At 38.6% G+C, this 17262-nt stretch overlaps 2 protein-coding genes across 2 annotated transcripts; both read left to right on the top strand.

The window, feature by feature from the left end:
* The first annotated feature begins 1193 nt into the window (after positions 1–1193).
* Positions 1194–4235, top strand: LOC149039404 (uncharacterized). Its single transcript, XM_089185490.1, has 2 exons — positions 1194–1374; positions 1544–4235. Exons 1-2 carry the CDS (start codon positions 1251–1253, stop codon positions 1858–1860), a joined length of 441 nt encoding a protein of 146 aa, XP_089041616.1. The 5' UTR covers positions 1194–1250; the 3' UTR covers positions 1861–4235.
* Positions 4236–9490: 5255 nt separating this feature from the next.
* On the top strand, positions 9491–16935 carry LOC149039403 (uncharacterized). Its single transcript, XM_089185798.1, has 5 exons — positions 9491–9625; positions 14064–14320; positions 14598–14718; positions 16148–16672; positions 16850–16935. The coding sequence occupies exons 1-5, from the start codon at positions 9562–9564 to the stop codon at positions 16933–16935; spliced, it is 1053 nt and encodes a 350-aa protein (XP_089041924.1). The 5' UTR covers positions 9491–9561.
* Positions 16936–17262: the final 327 nt, after the last annotated feature.

Below are 17262 nucleotides of genomic sequence, written 5' to 3'. Positions count from 1 at the left end.
GAAAGTTATAGGCCTATTTCCTTGTTATGTATTCAAAGCAAAGTCCTGGGACGCTGTGTCTGTATTAAACTTTACGATCATCTTAAACAATACATCAGGCCTCTCCAGCATGGCTTTCTGCGAGATCGCTCATGCGTCACACAGCTGTTATCTGTTCTTAATACAACTGGTCATACCCTGGACAAAAATATTTAAACAGATGTTATCTACCTGGACTTTGCCAGCTTTCGATTCCGTCAATCACTCAGTTTTGCTTCAAAAGCTCAAACGATATGATGTGGAAGGCGACACGCTTGCCTGGTTTACAGATTAAATAAGTTGAAGATCTCAAAGGGTCATTTTGGATGGTGTTGCCAGTTACATCGGGAGTTCCTCAGGGCAGCCTACTTGGCTTATTTTTATTTTATGTTTCTATTAATGTTCTGCCAGGTGTTCTACCGGAAGGTACTCAATCTGCTCTGTACGATGACGACACCAAAGTATTCAGTTCCATCTCGTCTATAACAGATTGTGAACGACACCAACAAACTCTGAAAACCTGAATTCCTGGAGTAACGACAACAACATACGATTCAATGCCTCTAAATGCAAAGTTCTAACTATAACACGCAAGAAAAAGCCTTTACTTCAAGACTTTTTTTAGGCCCTGAAAAAGTACTGCACGTGCGTGAGGAGAAGGATCTGGGTGTAGCTATCTCGGACAAACTTACCTGGGACTCCCATGTACACTTGATTACAGCAAAAGAAAACAAACTTTTAGGTCTGCTAAAGAGATCATGTCCCTTGTTAACTAAAGTGGCAGTAAGGTCCTTGTATTCAAGGATTGTGAGGTCTCACCTTTGTTAAGGAACTGAATGCTGACATTTTGCTCTCTCAGTTTGCTTATAGGATTGGGGAACTTGGAAAGAGGGAGGGGGGCTGGCGCATTATGAATTTGCTTGACTTTTGCTGAGTTTTCAGTTGTTTATCACCAGGTCTGCTACCCCTCCCCCCCTCTCCCCCTCTCCCCCTCCCCCCTCCCCCCTCCCCCCCTCTCCCTCCTCCCCCCTCCCCCCTCTCACCTCTCTCCCCCAATGTAATATTATTACCTTGATTAATGTGGTTAAGGTTAGTTCCATCCATGAACTGATTAAGATGCTCTGCTTGCACATTGACTTCATCTGTTAGTAGTCTACGCAGTATTGAATTTTGTAGTAAGAGGAGACAACAAGCCTTTGATCATAGCCGGAGGTGGAGGAGGAATTGCAAACATGACAGAACAACATTCAGGATGTGATGCGTCCATAAACACAACAGGGAATGCAGGGTATAACTCGCCACCCCTCTCTGGAGGAAGTAACGGAAATGGAGGACAAACTGATAAACCGCACTCTGGTAGGTGAAGAATTTCCTCTTTATAACTTCTGAATTTTTTTTTTTTGTATCCATCAGTATTTCGAACAAAGAGGTGGTACTGGTCGCTTAAATTTGGATTTTTTTCAGAATTACTAAAAGCCATGATCTGTTAAGTTGCTAATGTCAACTCTAAATCTCTTGATTGTAGGTGGCGGTGGCGGCGGCTCTTACAGTAATGGAGAAAACTCAAAGATTTCTCTCGGAGGGGGAAAGGGAGGTAAAGGATTTCTGGCCGGGGGAGAGGGCGGAGCACATCGAGGTGGTTTTGGAGGTGGGGGTGGTTATCGTGTAGATGATGAGTTACCTGGGGGAGGTGGAGGGTACTCCGGGGGAAGTGGAGGTGCGAATAAAGATCTTTCCTGTGGGGGAGGGGGAGGTTCTTTCAACAACGGAACAAATCAGCAAAATGAATGTTGTTATAATACTTCTGGACATGGTAAAGTGATCATAACATTTCTCCACTGAAATGCAAGACAGCACTTTCCTTAGCGTGTAGTGGTAATTCTGTTCTGAAGCGCTAATTGATGTTTGTTTTGAAACTCAATTACTCTTAACTTTTTTAAATTTTTTTCTTTAATTTATTTAAATTTTGTTATTAAGCCGTGTTACTGTAAGACAAATAGCACAACATGTGGTTCTAGAGGTGTTTATATTTGAGGATAGAATTAAAATTCACAAACAACATTTGCTAGAATAGGTGAGTTTGTGAATTTTTACTGAACTTACCTTCTCCCCCGGGGGGAGGGATGGGGTAGGGGGAGGGGACGGGGGAAGGAATGGGGAGAATTAAACATGGCTCGTACGTTCTCAGTTGTTTGATGCATGAATATTTAGGTGATAAAAAACAGTGAACAACAAATTCTCCCACCTCTTTATTCAATCCGATTCTTACGCGTTAAAAGCATACAATATTAAGGTGAGACAAGATAATAGTTTGTAATCTCTAGGGTGAGGACACTGTTAGCTACAAATTACTTTGGCCTATAGAATAAAGAGGATATAAATGCCAAGACTGTTTAGACTTTAAATAGCGGGCAAGGTGGGAAGTTAGTGATAATTGGTCAAATAATAACATATGGGTAATGAAGACTAAGTAATAATTTTGTAGAGAAACAGTTGTGAAGTCAGCTCTTCATATTCTTGTGCATTTTATGTCAATGAATACACATTTAACAATGTAAATGTATGCAGTCAATCTTTTTTTCTCGATCAGCTCAAAACCAAAATTGATTTTCAATAATGATACAGTCAGTGTGACCCGGCTTCTTTAAATTTTTTTGCCCGTTCACCTTCTAAATGTTGCTGCGCATGACACTGACTGTAGGCGATGGCACATTCAAGTTAACGCAAAAGCTTACTTACTTGTTATATTTTTGTTTTTCTGCTAACATCTGAAATGTCTTTTCAGGAGGCTCTCGTGCTCTTCGTCACTTAAAGTGGAGTAAAGCGCTGTAATCTTCACGTAGTTGGAAAGAATGATTCTGCTTAATAATAGTTAGAAATATATTGAGAATATTCTTTGCTGGTGGATTGACTAACAGTTCCCAAGAATTGTCTCTATGAATTACAGAAAAGAGCAATAGTATTTTCATGTTTGTTAGTTAAACCTAAATTATAAAGTCACATCAACAGACAGCAAAGTAAATTTGTGAAAGAATGAAAAAAGTATCTATGTATCTTACAGGAAAGTTCGTGGATCCCCCAACTTTACTCATAGCTTTTATTCGTCCTTGATGTTTTTTTTCGCAGCACACGAAAACCAGCCTTGACTGAAGGTCTTTGCAGGGTAATCGAAAATTGTATGATGCATGGATATTTAGGTGATGGAAAACAATGAACAACAAATTATTTTCTATGACAGCCTTGTACAGAAGGAGATTCTGACGACGGCTATAAAAAGCGTTTCGAATTGTTTGAGGCCTTCCAACGCAGTTTCTGATTAGACTTCTGATTGAGCAATCGGAAGATATAGTAACTAAATAATTCACGCACGCTTTTCATAAGACATTCGTCACTCATTACATGTGTCTCCTTTACTGAACTTAACTTCAGCGGAATACAACGAAGGTACAATTAAGTACAAAGTCAAATTCGTTGAATAAAAACTCATCCTTGTAGATACGGCTAATCATTTACTTGCACAAAATGAAAACAATTGAATCGAGACAGTTGCTGCATGGTGAAAATTTCTATGCAGCAGAAATGATGACTACTTTGCTATGAAAATTTCACATGTAGTCAAATATGACGTGAAGTGAGGCCTGGACGGGGCCCTTAATCCAATAAAATCAAAATTCAATTCCTGATAACGCATAACTCTTCAGATAAAGAAAGGGTAAGTTTCCAAAGAAACTGGTGTTGTGTCGGTTGGAGATTATAACAGGGTAGTTTGGTATTAACACGTGAGTTGATAACGTGAATTGGCCACCGTAAAAAGTTTAAAAGTTAACGTCTTGAGTGTTAGCCCTTCGTCAGAGCGAATGGAGGAATTGTGGGTTGTGTGTATTTTTATATGCAAAAAATTGAGCTACGCTATTGGTGGGAATATGGTGACGAGAAAACAAAAATAAATAAGTTGAACGAAAGGCGCTCGTTGATACCGAGGGGATTTAGAGTTTTGCGGCTTTCTGCCTAGATGTACGGAAAGGTCGCATAATGTCATATGGAGCTCAGAATGATTAGGGAGATTGAATTAAATTACTTTTTCAAATGTATTGAAATGAATGCGATTTATTTCGACGTTTTGAAGCTTAGTTTTTAAAAAACCAACAATTGCAAAACCTATTTTAATCAGCGCTTGTATTGATCGTTTCCACGCGGTTTTCCTATTCCGGTTACAGCCCCCCTCGGACATAAACCCCTCCGTTTCTAAGCCCTTCTAAAACCCCTCACGAAGTTGTACAGCCCCAAGGTTTATAACCAGCAGTTCACGGTAGAAGGCAATTAACTTCCTGATTAATTCAAACAGAACGCCATTAATATCCGTTCAGTATAATCAAGTTTCACCAACCAACAAGGTCCCAGAGGAACTAATTCAGCCGCGACAACTACTAACAACCACATAAATAAACAAAGAAGGCACCAATTTGAAAGCAGATTAAAATTCAGCTCTCTTAGTTGCCTGATTTCGTCCTTAAAAGTGTAAAACTCACAGTAGCTATTCGCTGGGATTATAACGAATGCTCTTTTTTCATTTGTTTTCCCTAATACCAGAAGGACGAGGTGAGATTTACCTGCAGTTCTATCCTAGTTATGTCTGAGTAATATTTCAAAGTTTACCAAGGCGATATATTACTTTTTGATTATCTTTATTGATATAACTGAGCCTTGAAATATTCGCCCAAGTTTCTCGGCTTCCACTGGAATTGGATATAATATATTGTTTCATTTAAATACATGCCTGGACTGGCACAGGACAACCTACGAATTTTGCAAGAAGTTCATACGTCTTTGAAGTTATTTTGTAACACAGATTTTGGATACAACAAGTTTACAAACGAACAAATTTTATGAAACGTGGTTTTTTGGAGTTACCAAAAGCGAAAGTTTACTTCAGAAATACAAAAATACAGTCACTTTCTCTACAAAGAAGTCAGTGAACTTGTACGAGTTTTTTGACATGTTCGATTATACGCGACGGATGGGTTTGACTACTGACATATTTTCGTTTTTGTTTAAAGTTGAGAGTCAACTAAAATACCACGACTTGGAGTTAGATGAAAAGTTACAAAGCAGTGAGAGATTTCAATTCTTGTGATGAAATTGTCTTATACATCAAAACGAGACAAAATATGCTGTTTTCTCGAAAAAAAAGGAAAGAAAAACAAACAAACAAACCGCAGTGGTAATTAAATATGTCATTTGTGGCAAAGTCCGGCTGGCTTTTTGTACAATTTGGCTCTTGAGTTGATCTAAAGGTTGGTTCACAAAATCTGCATGGAGGACTTAATTCGTATATTCTAGAAAGTTGGTCAAACTAAGGCATAAGTTATCTATGATTCATCGCTGAAACGATGTTCTAACCAAAAGGTTGATTTTGATCGGAAATTTATTAAAATTTACTCAGTCTTGGTTCATCAAAACGAAGATTGTTGACTTTCGATTCTACAAGCAACATGAGACAGTTTTTTAGGTTAAAAAAACATTGCTTTTAAGCTCTTAGATTCTTTTGGATGACAGATGACAGATGATACATTTAACATTTTAATATTTGTTGTTCCTGTTATACCCAAGTTGGCAATCTGTAGCGCGCGTAATACTTGAATCAGTTGTGGGTCTCGCACGACATCCCCGTGACAAAATAAAACGTTTGGTAGAGGAAATAACTACCCTCGTGAGGCTTTGGTACAGTAAATCAATTCAAAGAAAACACCAAATTGGTGAATGGGTATAAAGGTAGGACCTACAAATGATCTTTCTTCTATTCAGGGAATCTTTTGAACAATGTTGCATCACGGAATAGAGCGCAAATTTATTATATCTCATATGGAGCGATTAAGTTCAATCAGAGTGTAAGCTTTGTGATCCAGTTAGGTGTTAAGTGTAGTGGGACGGAATCGAAATGCAGTGAGCTTTATGATCATGTGTGAGGTGACTGAGTGGAAAAATAAAGCAACTTTTGTTTTTATTTAAAGAGCAATCGAGTCTAAACAAAACAGAAGCCTGGTAGTTAAGTTTGAATTATGAAATAATCACAGAGCATAAGCTTTGTGGATCTATTATTTCAGGAAAAAGTAAACATTGAATAAATACGAACAAAAACATAAGATTAATAATAACGTGTAGACTGAGTATCAAAAAAGCATGAGCCTTGTGATCACACAAAGAGCGATACTAGATAACATGAAGAACGTGCCAATAAAGTTCTTGTCACTTTGTCGGTTCATCAATCGACAAACTTGAGAACTTTCAAGATTTAACTAGTTACATATGAACGTTAATGAGAGTCCTGACATGTATATAATCGACAGATTATAAACTAGTTAGTCCATAATCTGTTGATTCAACTTAATTGTTCAGTGATGTTTTTACTCTTTACAAGACCACGCCTCGTCATTAGATTTTCTTGAGAAGTCAAACTCCTCTCTATTGATGTATGAAATTTCCTCTTATCATTGCACGTTGTTCTTCGTCTTTTCTCTCCTTCGCTCTATGATTATGATGGGTTCACAAAGCTTAATTTTCAAGCAATATCAATCGAAATATAAAGATCTCATCTTAGAAGGCAAATGGAAATCAATCCCTCATAACAAAGGAATATCTTAAAGCGCATCCCCTTCCCTCCCCACCCCCCTTGGGCTCTTGAGCCCTCGTGTAACGATGTCTATTATCTTTGAGAACAAAACAAAAAGGAAGTAAAAAGAATTGTGACAATCAAGAACAGTTTATTTGACAAGATCATTAACAATGTTTTTCTTTCCTTAGAACATAACATAAACGTGGTACTTTGTTTTAAAAACTTGCAAGAAAATCGATAGCAAACATATTTTAGGGCATCTTGAATCTATAAAAAATAATTCAACACTCGCATGATTTTTGTCTCTTAAATGACAAAAAGGAAAAAAAGAACTTGCTAAATTTGAGAGTAATTCATCAAAATATGAGTCACTACGTAACTGAATTGCAAGAAAGAAAATAACCTCTTGTAATGCAGAAGTTTAGATGAGGCAAATGTTTCGTTGAAAATCAATCTGACTAAGGTAGTGTAATTTAACCATCAATAATATTGGTAGAGATCTTCGTAAAAGTGACAAATTTGTACTGTGGACCGTAAGGTAGGGGGACCGCTTCCCCTGGATCAGTAATCTCGTTTCCTTGTTAGTCACAACAGGTTGTCCGAGCTTTTGGGACCACAATCTACCTGGGAGGGGGGGGAGGGTGGAGGGCGTAAGTCAAACATGTACGAACTTGTACGAATGACACTTGATAACATGAAAAATTAGCTTCACCTCACAGTCAGAGAATAAGAAATAAATCTAAGAATAAAAAACAAACTATCCGTTAGCCGCCAACCCCAAAATTTCGGAACATCAACTTGTTGTGGTAAAACGGTCGTCTTTAGGGTCCGGTCATTATTTATCGCCTGGGGGGGGGGGGGTCGGAGTATTTAGGGGGGGATCACATGGTTTTTTGAAGACCTTTAGGGGGGATCAGCCGTAATTGACAAGTATAATGGGGGGGATCAGACCAAAAAAAAAGGAATTTTAGGTCGCGCCGGGACCCCGGGTGATTGCATTTGTAAATACTTTGGTAGGATTTGCCGCTGGGACTCTAAACCCCCAACCATATATTCAAGACCACGTTCAGTTGTATTTTGTATTATATAAACTCTATTCTAGCCCAGACACAAAACCCAAACCCTTTTACAGACCCTCCATTTTGTAAAAAAGAATCACTATCGTAGTCTAACATACACGTTTTTATTCAGGCACGATCTAAATTAGAAAGGTAATCAAGATTTTGAGAATGGAATACTTACAATTGCTCAAAATTGTTTCATAACGTTTCAGTTTGTTTTATAGAGAATCGTAATCTAAAATCATAAACTTTCATTATTTTAATACGCGGCCGAATGAAAACAACAAATAAAAAAGTGTTTATTTTGGTGAGGCTGTATCTTGTTCCGCTTCCGTGTCAGAATCTTCGGCAGCCCTCTCCACTGGCTCTTGCACAGTCTCCTCGTCAGATTCATCTGAATCCTCGCCCGAACTTGACCCTTTTTCAGCACCATTACTGCTATTCTCTTCGTTCATTCTGGCCACTACCACTTTCAAATTGCGTGCCAGCTCTGTTTCAAACACGCCTCTTTCCAAAAGCCATAGCAGAGGATCCAGGTGGAGACGCTTGACAAATCTCGCAGTGAATCCCGCATTAATACTTGAGACACATTTATAAGTATTCTTTTCGAGTGAATCGAAAACCTCTTTAGCTACCTCTTTTGAGGTAAGTTTTTCTAGGAGAATTGCTGCTCGCTGATGCAACCTTTTCTCCTTGATTTTTTTCACTTTTCTCTTGTTTTCTTTTTTTCTTCGGGATTGGCTGTTGTTCCCCATGGGAGATGGGAACTTTCTCTTCAAGCTCATGAGGGTGGTCGTGAGCGCATTGGAGGCTTTCGGCAGCTCTTGGTGTATGGCCTTCACTCGCTCTTGAGCTTCCTGGAAATATTTGAGCTCATCACTTGCAAACGACCTTAAGGCATGCTCTTCTGTATAAAGGTTCTTTCGTCTGTTGTCGATAAATGAGAGCAAATCGGATGCTGAATTAAAGGCCTCATTGACAGTGGTCAAGGAGGACTCACACTTCGCGACATCACCACTGCCCTTACATCCATCCACGCCTGACATGAACTTCGTGATGTTTTGGCACACTCCCCAATTCTCGTTTCTAAGCAAGTTGTTTTCTTTATCGGAAAGGGCTTTTATCTTTGTGTTTAACTGCCAACGCATTTGCTGGGGGGGGGGGGGATCATGAAACTTTCCACTACCGATAAGGGGGGATCTCTAAAAAACTAGATACTCTACGGGGGGATCAGGTAAATGCTCCGATGTGACAACAAAAATACTCCGACCCCCCCAGGCGATAAATAATGACCGGTCCCTTATTTTACGCTCAAGAGTGGGCGAACAAGGAATGCTCGTAAACAGTCGGTAAAGTGCGGTGGCCCACAACTGTCATGGCAAAAGAAATAACCTCGCGGCAAAAGAAATAACAATGTCCTCACGGCATAAAAGAGGGCGTGGGGTCCGGGACGAGCTGTCGAGGTGCACCATGGGATAAGAAAAAGGGGTCAGCGGCTGATCATCACTTCCCGCCATTTCTCTCGCCGTGAGTCTCTTTCTTTTGCCCCGAGGTTATCTCTTGTTTTGACAGTTGGGGGTCACCTTAGTAAAGAGTATTATTAAATTCCTCATATGTCGCGCTCATACAGATATAATTAAGCTAGAATAAAACTAGAATAGAATGCATTAAGTATAATTGAGTTTCACCAATCAACTGGTTCGCAGGGAAACTAATTCAGTTTTGAACCTCATAATTAGACATAGGATGTGATGTATTTGAACCAAAATAAAACTGCAGCTGTCTCATTTCGCTAAATGTTTATCTCAAGGAGGAAAAACTCACTCTAGCTGTTCGCTTGAATCATAACGGGTGTTTTTTTCTGAGAACATGCTGTCTGTATTCTACTGTTTCGTTCTCACCGTTTTGGCTTCCCTAATACCAGAAGTACGAGGTAAGATTTTGCTATACCCAATTCACACCAATGCTTAAACATGTTTTAAAGCTGTTTTGTTAAACATGGTTGGAAATTGTCTTCTTAGTAGCTGCTTAAACCGATGTTTTTCAACTTCAAATTTAGCAGAATTAAAATATAAATTAGTGATTACTTGAAACCTATGGAAAATTCAGTTATTCACATCTCTGTTTTAATTCAACCCGGTTGATGTTGTGAATGGGGTATTATTTGTTGTCAAAGAACTATTTCAAAGTTTTCTTTATCATCATATGATTTTTTTGTTATCTTTATCTACATAACTAAGCCTTGAAATATTGACATAAGCATCTCCTACTAGTACTAAAGACAATAACAATTTTATTCATCTACATACCCGGAGTGGCATGAGACAACCAAATATTTTAAAGAAAGTTTTAATTTTGTGTTGCAATACTTTTTAAAAATTACAAAATTGAAAGAAATAAAATTTTAGGGAACATGGTTTCTGGGCTGAGCCAAAAGGGAAGGTTTATTTTGAATAAACAGTCACTGTCTCTGCAATGATGTCCGTGAACCGCGTTTAATTTTCGACTTTTTGATCCTACATGATCGATAAAATGACTACTGGCAGACCTGTTTGTTGATGTAACGGCTGGTTCCATTTTTCATAAAACTTAAGTCGAGGGGTTCATGTACTTTAGTGAGCGGGCAGAAGAAAGGATTTAGCTATTATTGATCCACCGCAGAAAGAAAGTTTAAAATTAGCCTGCGGAATAATTTCTCTTCACCCAACCAAAACAGGTGATTTCGACAGAAAAATCTGCTAAATGAACTTTACGCAGTCTTGCATGATCGTAACGGAGACTGATGGCAATGATCGAGTCATTGAACTCCTTAGGAGTGTGCGTTCATGAAGATTCCCCACATGAAAATTCCCCACATTTACTTAAACGATCTGACCACTACCGTTTCTGTCTGAATTCTCTCTGAATTTATTAAGGAGCGGAAACTTGAGGAGGTATTCAAAGGAAATTTGTTTGCGACTAGTTAGATGCTGTTTGAAATGGTAAAATTGCTAAAAACAAGCGGGGCAGTATTTTCTTTTCTTTCATAACATTACCAGAATTTCGAGTAATGGATCATATTTCAAGCCGAACGACTTTTATAATTAAATATTGCAGAGCACTGTACGGTGTTAAAAAATATTCTTAAATATTTAAGCTTTCCGCGAAGATAATCATCTTCCCACGCTCCCGGAAGTTACAAAACAATCATTAAAACGGTTTTCGTTTTGAGATTTTCGAAAAAAAATTTCGGGCAACTTTACGTACCCCAAAAAAACCTCAATACAGACTCATTGACTTATTGTTTATCCAAGCAAATTAGTACGTGTGGTGTGCCCCAAGGCTCTATTGTTAGTCCTTTGTTATATACATTATATATGATCTTCCTATGCATCTAAATTAACACAGCCTCTGCTTTTTGATGATGACGCCAGTATCTTTTATTCTCACTCAGATCCCGATTATTTAGAGTCCGTTCTCAATGATGAAGTGTGAAATCTTGACATTTGGATGAAATGCAATAAGCTTTCGGTAAATTTTAAGAAAACAAGTTACATTATCTTTAAATCGAGGCAGAAGAAACTTGGTTAATCTTTTTCCCTATCCTTTGGAAATCAGACATTGAAACAAGTAAATGAAACAATATTCTTAGGTGTTTATATTGATGAGCATTTAACAAGGAAACCTCACATTAGCTTCGTAGCTAAACAAATCCTTAGTCAGCCGGTATAATATTTAGGGCTAGATACTATATTTCATCTAATACCAAGCTTACTCTGTACTATACGTTAATTTACCCATATATCACTTACTCTTATTCAACCTGGCCGTCCACATATGTGACCAACTTAAATAGAATGTTTTATTTACAAAAACGTGTCGTGCGAGCTATTATCAACTCAGACTATCGAGAACACACTACCCGCATATTTGCTTAATTGGGCATTTTAGTTATTTCCTAAGTCAAAGCATTGCAAATAGCAAAACTAATGTTTTATTATCATAATCAACTATTGCCCCCGATGTTTCTCAGCTTGTTACAAGAATATCCAATTGCTATCGACCACATAACTGTCGTACTAATCTTACAATTTACAATACTCTACCAATTGAAGGCCTAAAATTTGGAATTCTCTCGCAATATCGATCACTGGTTTGACCAGCTTTTTTACTTTTAAAAGAAAGATCATTGAATTTTTTAAATAAAATGAATCCGAATTGGCCAAGCCGCATATCCACAACTCAATTACAAACATATTGACAACAGAGGTGGCCTCTCCTATAAGCCTGGTGGTTTCTTGAAAGTCTCCTCGCCCTACCATACTGTTAAACCTGCTTAAAAATTATATTTTAAGTGGCTAATAAATGGTGATGATGATGATAGTGATGATAAAATTGTACGAAAGCCTTTCGTAGGTCCCTTAAGAAAAGTGAAATGTTTGGTGCCTAAGCAATATCCAGCTGAAAATCAAAACGTATTGTAATTTGACGAGCCGGTTGTTATGGTGAAAATTTCCTGCAAAGTAGACCCAATGTGTAATGCGTGTAATCCCCCTCCCTCCCTTGCAATCCACCTCTTCGACTTAACAACAACAAACGGAAACTGAAAGCGTGTCAAGAAAGAATTACAGTCGACGACATTATTGAAAATTGGACCCACGAAATAGCTGCAAAACTACCTCTAATGCAACAATAATTTCGTTTAAACCATCAGTAATTGTCATAGTTTTTAAGAAAATATCGAGGTTTTACAACTTTGTGAAAACGGTCGCCGGACAAGGATAGCGTAAATATATATACGTTTATGTTTCATTTTTGGTAGCCTTGTATATTAATATAACTAAACCTTGAAGTATTCATACAAACTACTCCTAGAAGTGTTAGATATACTAAATTACTTTAGTCAAATAGTTCTCCCTTGGATAACATGAAACAACCTACACATTGACGAGGAGTTCACACATCGTTTGAATTCAATTTGCACTTTATGGTCATTATTTGAAAGCAACAAGATGGTGAACAAACCAAAAGCGAAAATTTACTGTAGAACAAGTAATCACGTCTTTTTCTTAAAAATGTTGTCCGTGCACGTTTACAACTTTTGGATCCCACGCAATCATTATGGATGAAATGACCACTGGCAGGCCTTTGTATCTCCACAACGAGAAAAAAATAACTTTTCATGGAAAAATGTCTCAAAGCCTACCTTAAACTTATCTATTAAAACTTGGCGTTTGGTGAAATTTAGCTCCAGATAGAGGTGGTGCTGAGGTTGATTGAAATTTTCCAAACCTAAATCGAGGACTTTGTGTATTGCAGGTAGCCTTTACAGAAAGGAAGTTCTAAACTAGCTTGGGCGCAATTTTACTCTTCATACACGCACACACACACACACACCCATACGTTTATTGTTACTCCCATAGAGGAAAAACTATTTGTCAAACAAATTTTGCGTAATCCTGTTTGATCAGAACGAAGGTCGTTGAAAGTCGATTCGGTTCTAAGTTTTCTAAGTGGAAGAAGAAAAATAGTGAAGACAATCCGTATAAAAGATTTCAACTTTTTAACCAACTCAAATAAACATAGGCATACGTAGCGTACAAGAGTCATTTTTTCGGCTGAGCAAGAAAAACAGTGAAGACAATGGCCGTTTTTATACTCGATGACGCGTTACCCGTCCAGTCGGATAACGCGTCTCTTAAGTTATTCGTCTGATGTAAAGACGGGACGAACAACATGACGAGCAACAAGAGACGAATAATGAGAGATTTTTGGCGGTAAAATTTAAGATGGCGGCCCTGCTGGAACTTGTAAAATTGTTTACCTGTAAAAGAAAAGCTGAAGAAGAGTTTTTAAGTTGCCAATATAAAATGAACGAAGAAATGTTTTCTTCTTTGAATTCTTCGATCCACATACGTTCCTCAAGAACCTTCTTTATCTCCTCGAAAACGGTTTTGTTTGCAGTCTTCGTCAACGCAAATTTGTCCAGTTTGTAACCAAAGTCGTTTTCCTCGTCTGGTAGGACGAAGGTAAAGTACTTCAGCTCTCTTTCAGTCCATGAACGACTTTGCTGTTTCGTACCTGCATCAGCTGCAGCCGCCATGTTGTTATGTTTGGCGTTTAACCGCCAGCGTTTTTGCAACACGGTCTCATTAATTTTTAGCGTTGGCTTTGGCAATGGATTAAAATAGCTTAGATCTTCAAGAGGGAGATAAAAACTGCATCGATTAGTCGGAAGATACGTTATAAACAATCGACAGGTGACAGTAGAAGAATCGCAAAGTCAAAAGCCAAAGGAATAATTTCGAAGAAAAAGTGCTTTACAGTTCGAGTTTAAGAGAGGTGCTCAATACTGCATAGCAACTTTCCAACTTTACATAATTGTTTTCCAGGTAACTGCCGCAGTTTATTGTTTACTACTTTTCCTAAACCTGGCTTCCGGTTGGAGAATCACACGCTTCGAACTATTGAAGTTGTTAACGAGGATCTCTGCAGATTCCAATGCTACCTGGAACCTAACTGCGTCAGTTATAACTTCTGTGAGATAAAACGGTTGTCTGGAAAACATGAGTGTGATCTGAATAACGCGACTATTGAACATGATGAAGACCTGGTGAAAAACGAAAGTTACATTTACCGCGGAGCAGAGGTGAGGATCAATTCTATGAGGGAAAAGTAATACTCTTTATCCGGGGAAGCTCTGATACGAAATCAAGGGATATCCCAACCTCTCCTACTAATTTAAATAACCCTCTCGAGACGGGAATAAATGTAACGCGAACATCCACCAAACCTAGCCCAAAAAATGGGACGGCACGCATGAGACATACGCACACTATTGCAAGTGCGGACGACAAACACACAGGAAGGATTTGTTAGCCTTCCAAAACATCATTTTAAATTTCTCTATTCCTTTCCTTCCTAAGAATGCTTGTAAGAAAAATCCTTGTAAGAATAACGCAACATGCCAAGCTGGGTTTACAGACAGAGACTATCAGTGTTTGTGCGTGGATGGATCTGGATTTAAAGGCCATAACTGTGATGAGGGTAAGGAATCTTATACTTTTATCAGTATAGCTAATCACATGATTTCGAGTGAAATTTGGGATAAATCAGCACGAGTATATTTTTAAAGGCCAGCCAAATTGCACGAGCCCGTACGCTCGTAATCTTTTCGCACGAATTGTTGCGCTGGTTTAACTCCTTGATAATTTTATTCAGGGGGATCGCTGTATACTTTCAGAGCCTTTCCTGGAAGCCAGACTTTTGACCAGTTGATTGTCTTTCGTTGGATGTTTTTATTTTTAGCATTCGCCCTAAAACTCTGAATTAAAACATTGTTGCTTTCTCCTCACCCATCAGCCATTTTGTTTCGTTGTGCTTACGCGACTTACCTGTCAATCAGTTTGATTTTAACTTTGTGCACTGTTTGGGATAAATTGAAGTGCTCTCGGCCAACGAGCATGCTGAAATTCTTGCATGTGCTTTAATAAAGAAACATGATGTACTGATAAGTAACAAGTTTCGCACGCTCCTCCCCTAAACTTTATTTCTCTTAGGTGATTGGGCAGACTTATTTGAAAGGGATAAGCACCATACAATCACTAACATCTCACTAGTGTGAAAGTCTCAGAACATCACAGCAGATAGCCTTGGCTTTGAAGTTTGCAAGAAGAATGATCTAGGATAGCACAAGCTATTCAAAGTACAAAAGAAGATTTATCTGAATAACTGTATTGCTAATCATGGTTCATTTTAGAACCTGGTTCATCGCTTTTTTTTTTATTTGCATTGCTTTTACCGCATTAAGTCTCAATTTTTTCAATCGCGTCTAAAGTTTGAAACAGAAAAACAACGGTTTCCGGTCAGCGACATCATTCGACTTCGAGGGGCGCTCTTTCGCTTCTTGTTTTTCTTTCAGGATTTTTTTAAAATCCTGGCTTGCATACTTTGCCACCTTCTCTCAAGAATTATTCATCTTAAGTATGCCGCTAAAGTTTTCTCAAATTCCATTTCAACCAATAGTCAAACTGTATCAATTTTCGCTCGGTCAACATTACTGCTACGGTTCTTCACTTCTCTCATCCTCCCAACACCTTAAAAAAGTGCCCCGTGACCTGAAATTGTGCTTTGCATTTGGTGCATTTCCACCTCTGACTCTGACATTTTGGATTTCAGTGGGTCGTAAGTGACTGAGTCAATAACGTAACCTGAAGAAAATGGAAACCTTGGTATTCTTGCGGTCACAGGAGACGTTTGAGCTGTATTTTAACTCTTCTATTTTCTAATGAAACCAGCTTTTGGTAGCATATTTGGACTTAAATGTCCAAATAGTTTTTAAAGAATGGCTGTTTATCAGCGTTCTTTTCAACTGCGGCCCTGGGTAAAAGTCACAGTATTGGCAAAGCCAAAAGTAATTGTAACAATTTCTTACCAGCATCATAACTTTTATTTTTACTGTATGTGTTTTATGGAGGATTTACAGCTGTTTTTACAAATCTTGGTAAGAGTGGAAGAAAGGGTCCAGACTCAGTTGGCAGTCACTACACAGGTCAGGATCATGACGGACAAGTTGAAGTGTCCAGCGGTATTCAACTGTGGACTGTGCCGCACACTGGTGAATACAGAATAGAAACAATAGGAGCCTCAGGGGGGTACAGTGAGGATAGTGTCATCAACGGAGGAAGAGGGGCGCGGATGATTGGAAACTTTATGTTGACCAAAGATGAGATCATTCACATACTTATTGGTCAAAGAGGGGAAAGACCGAAGCCGAATTCAAACAAAAAGACTGGCTCAGGCGGAGGAGGTACATTTGTGGTGAGAAAAAACAACACGCCTTTAATCATAGCCGGAGGTGGAGGAGGAGTTGCAAAAATGACAGAACAACATTCAGGATGTGATGCGTCCGTAAACACAACAGGGAATGCAGGGTATAACTCGCCATTCCTGTCAGCAGGAATGAACGGATATGGAGGACAAACTGATAAACCGCACTCTGGTGGGTGAAGAATTTCCTATTTATAAATACTGAATTATATTTTTTTGCATTCTACCGCCATCCATCAGTATTTCGAACAAAGAGGTGGTGCTTGTTGCTCATTTTTTTTTTTTCAGAATTACTAAAAGCCATGATCTGTTAAGTTGCTAATGTCAACTGTAAATCTCTTGATTGTAGGAGGTGGTGGTGGAGGCTTTTACAGTAATGGAGAAGGCGCATCAGGGTGGTTTCGGAGGTGGGGGTGGTTATCGTTTAGTTCATGAAATACCTGGGGGAGGTGGAGGGTACTCCGGGGGAAGTGGAGGGTACTCCGGGGGAAGTGGAGGTGCGAATAAAGATCTTTCCTGTGGGGGAGGGGGAGGTTCTTTCAACAACGGAACAAATCAGCAAAATGAATGTTGTTATAATACTGCTGGACATGGTAAAGTGATCATAACATTTCTCCATTGAAATGTATGGTAGCACTTTTCTTAGCGTGTAGTGGTAATTCTGTTTTGAAGCGCTAATTGATGTCTGTTTTTAAACTCAATAGTTTAACTTTTTTGGGTCATTATTTAGATTTTGTTATTGAGCCTTGTTACTGTAATACA

The sequence above is a fragment of the Pocillopora damicornis genome, chromosome 10, assembly GCF_964200805.1.
Source record: "Pocillopora damicornis chromosome 10, jaPocDami1.2, whole genome shotgun sequence".
Classification (NCBI taxonomy): domain Eukaryota; kingdom Metazoa; phylum Cnidaria; class Anthozoa; order Scleractinia; family Pocilloporidae; genus Pocillopora; species Pocillopora damicornis.
This window is presented reverse-complemented; position numbering and strand designations above follow the sequence as displayed.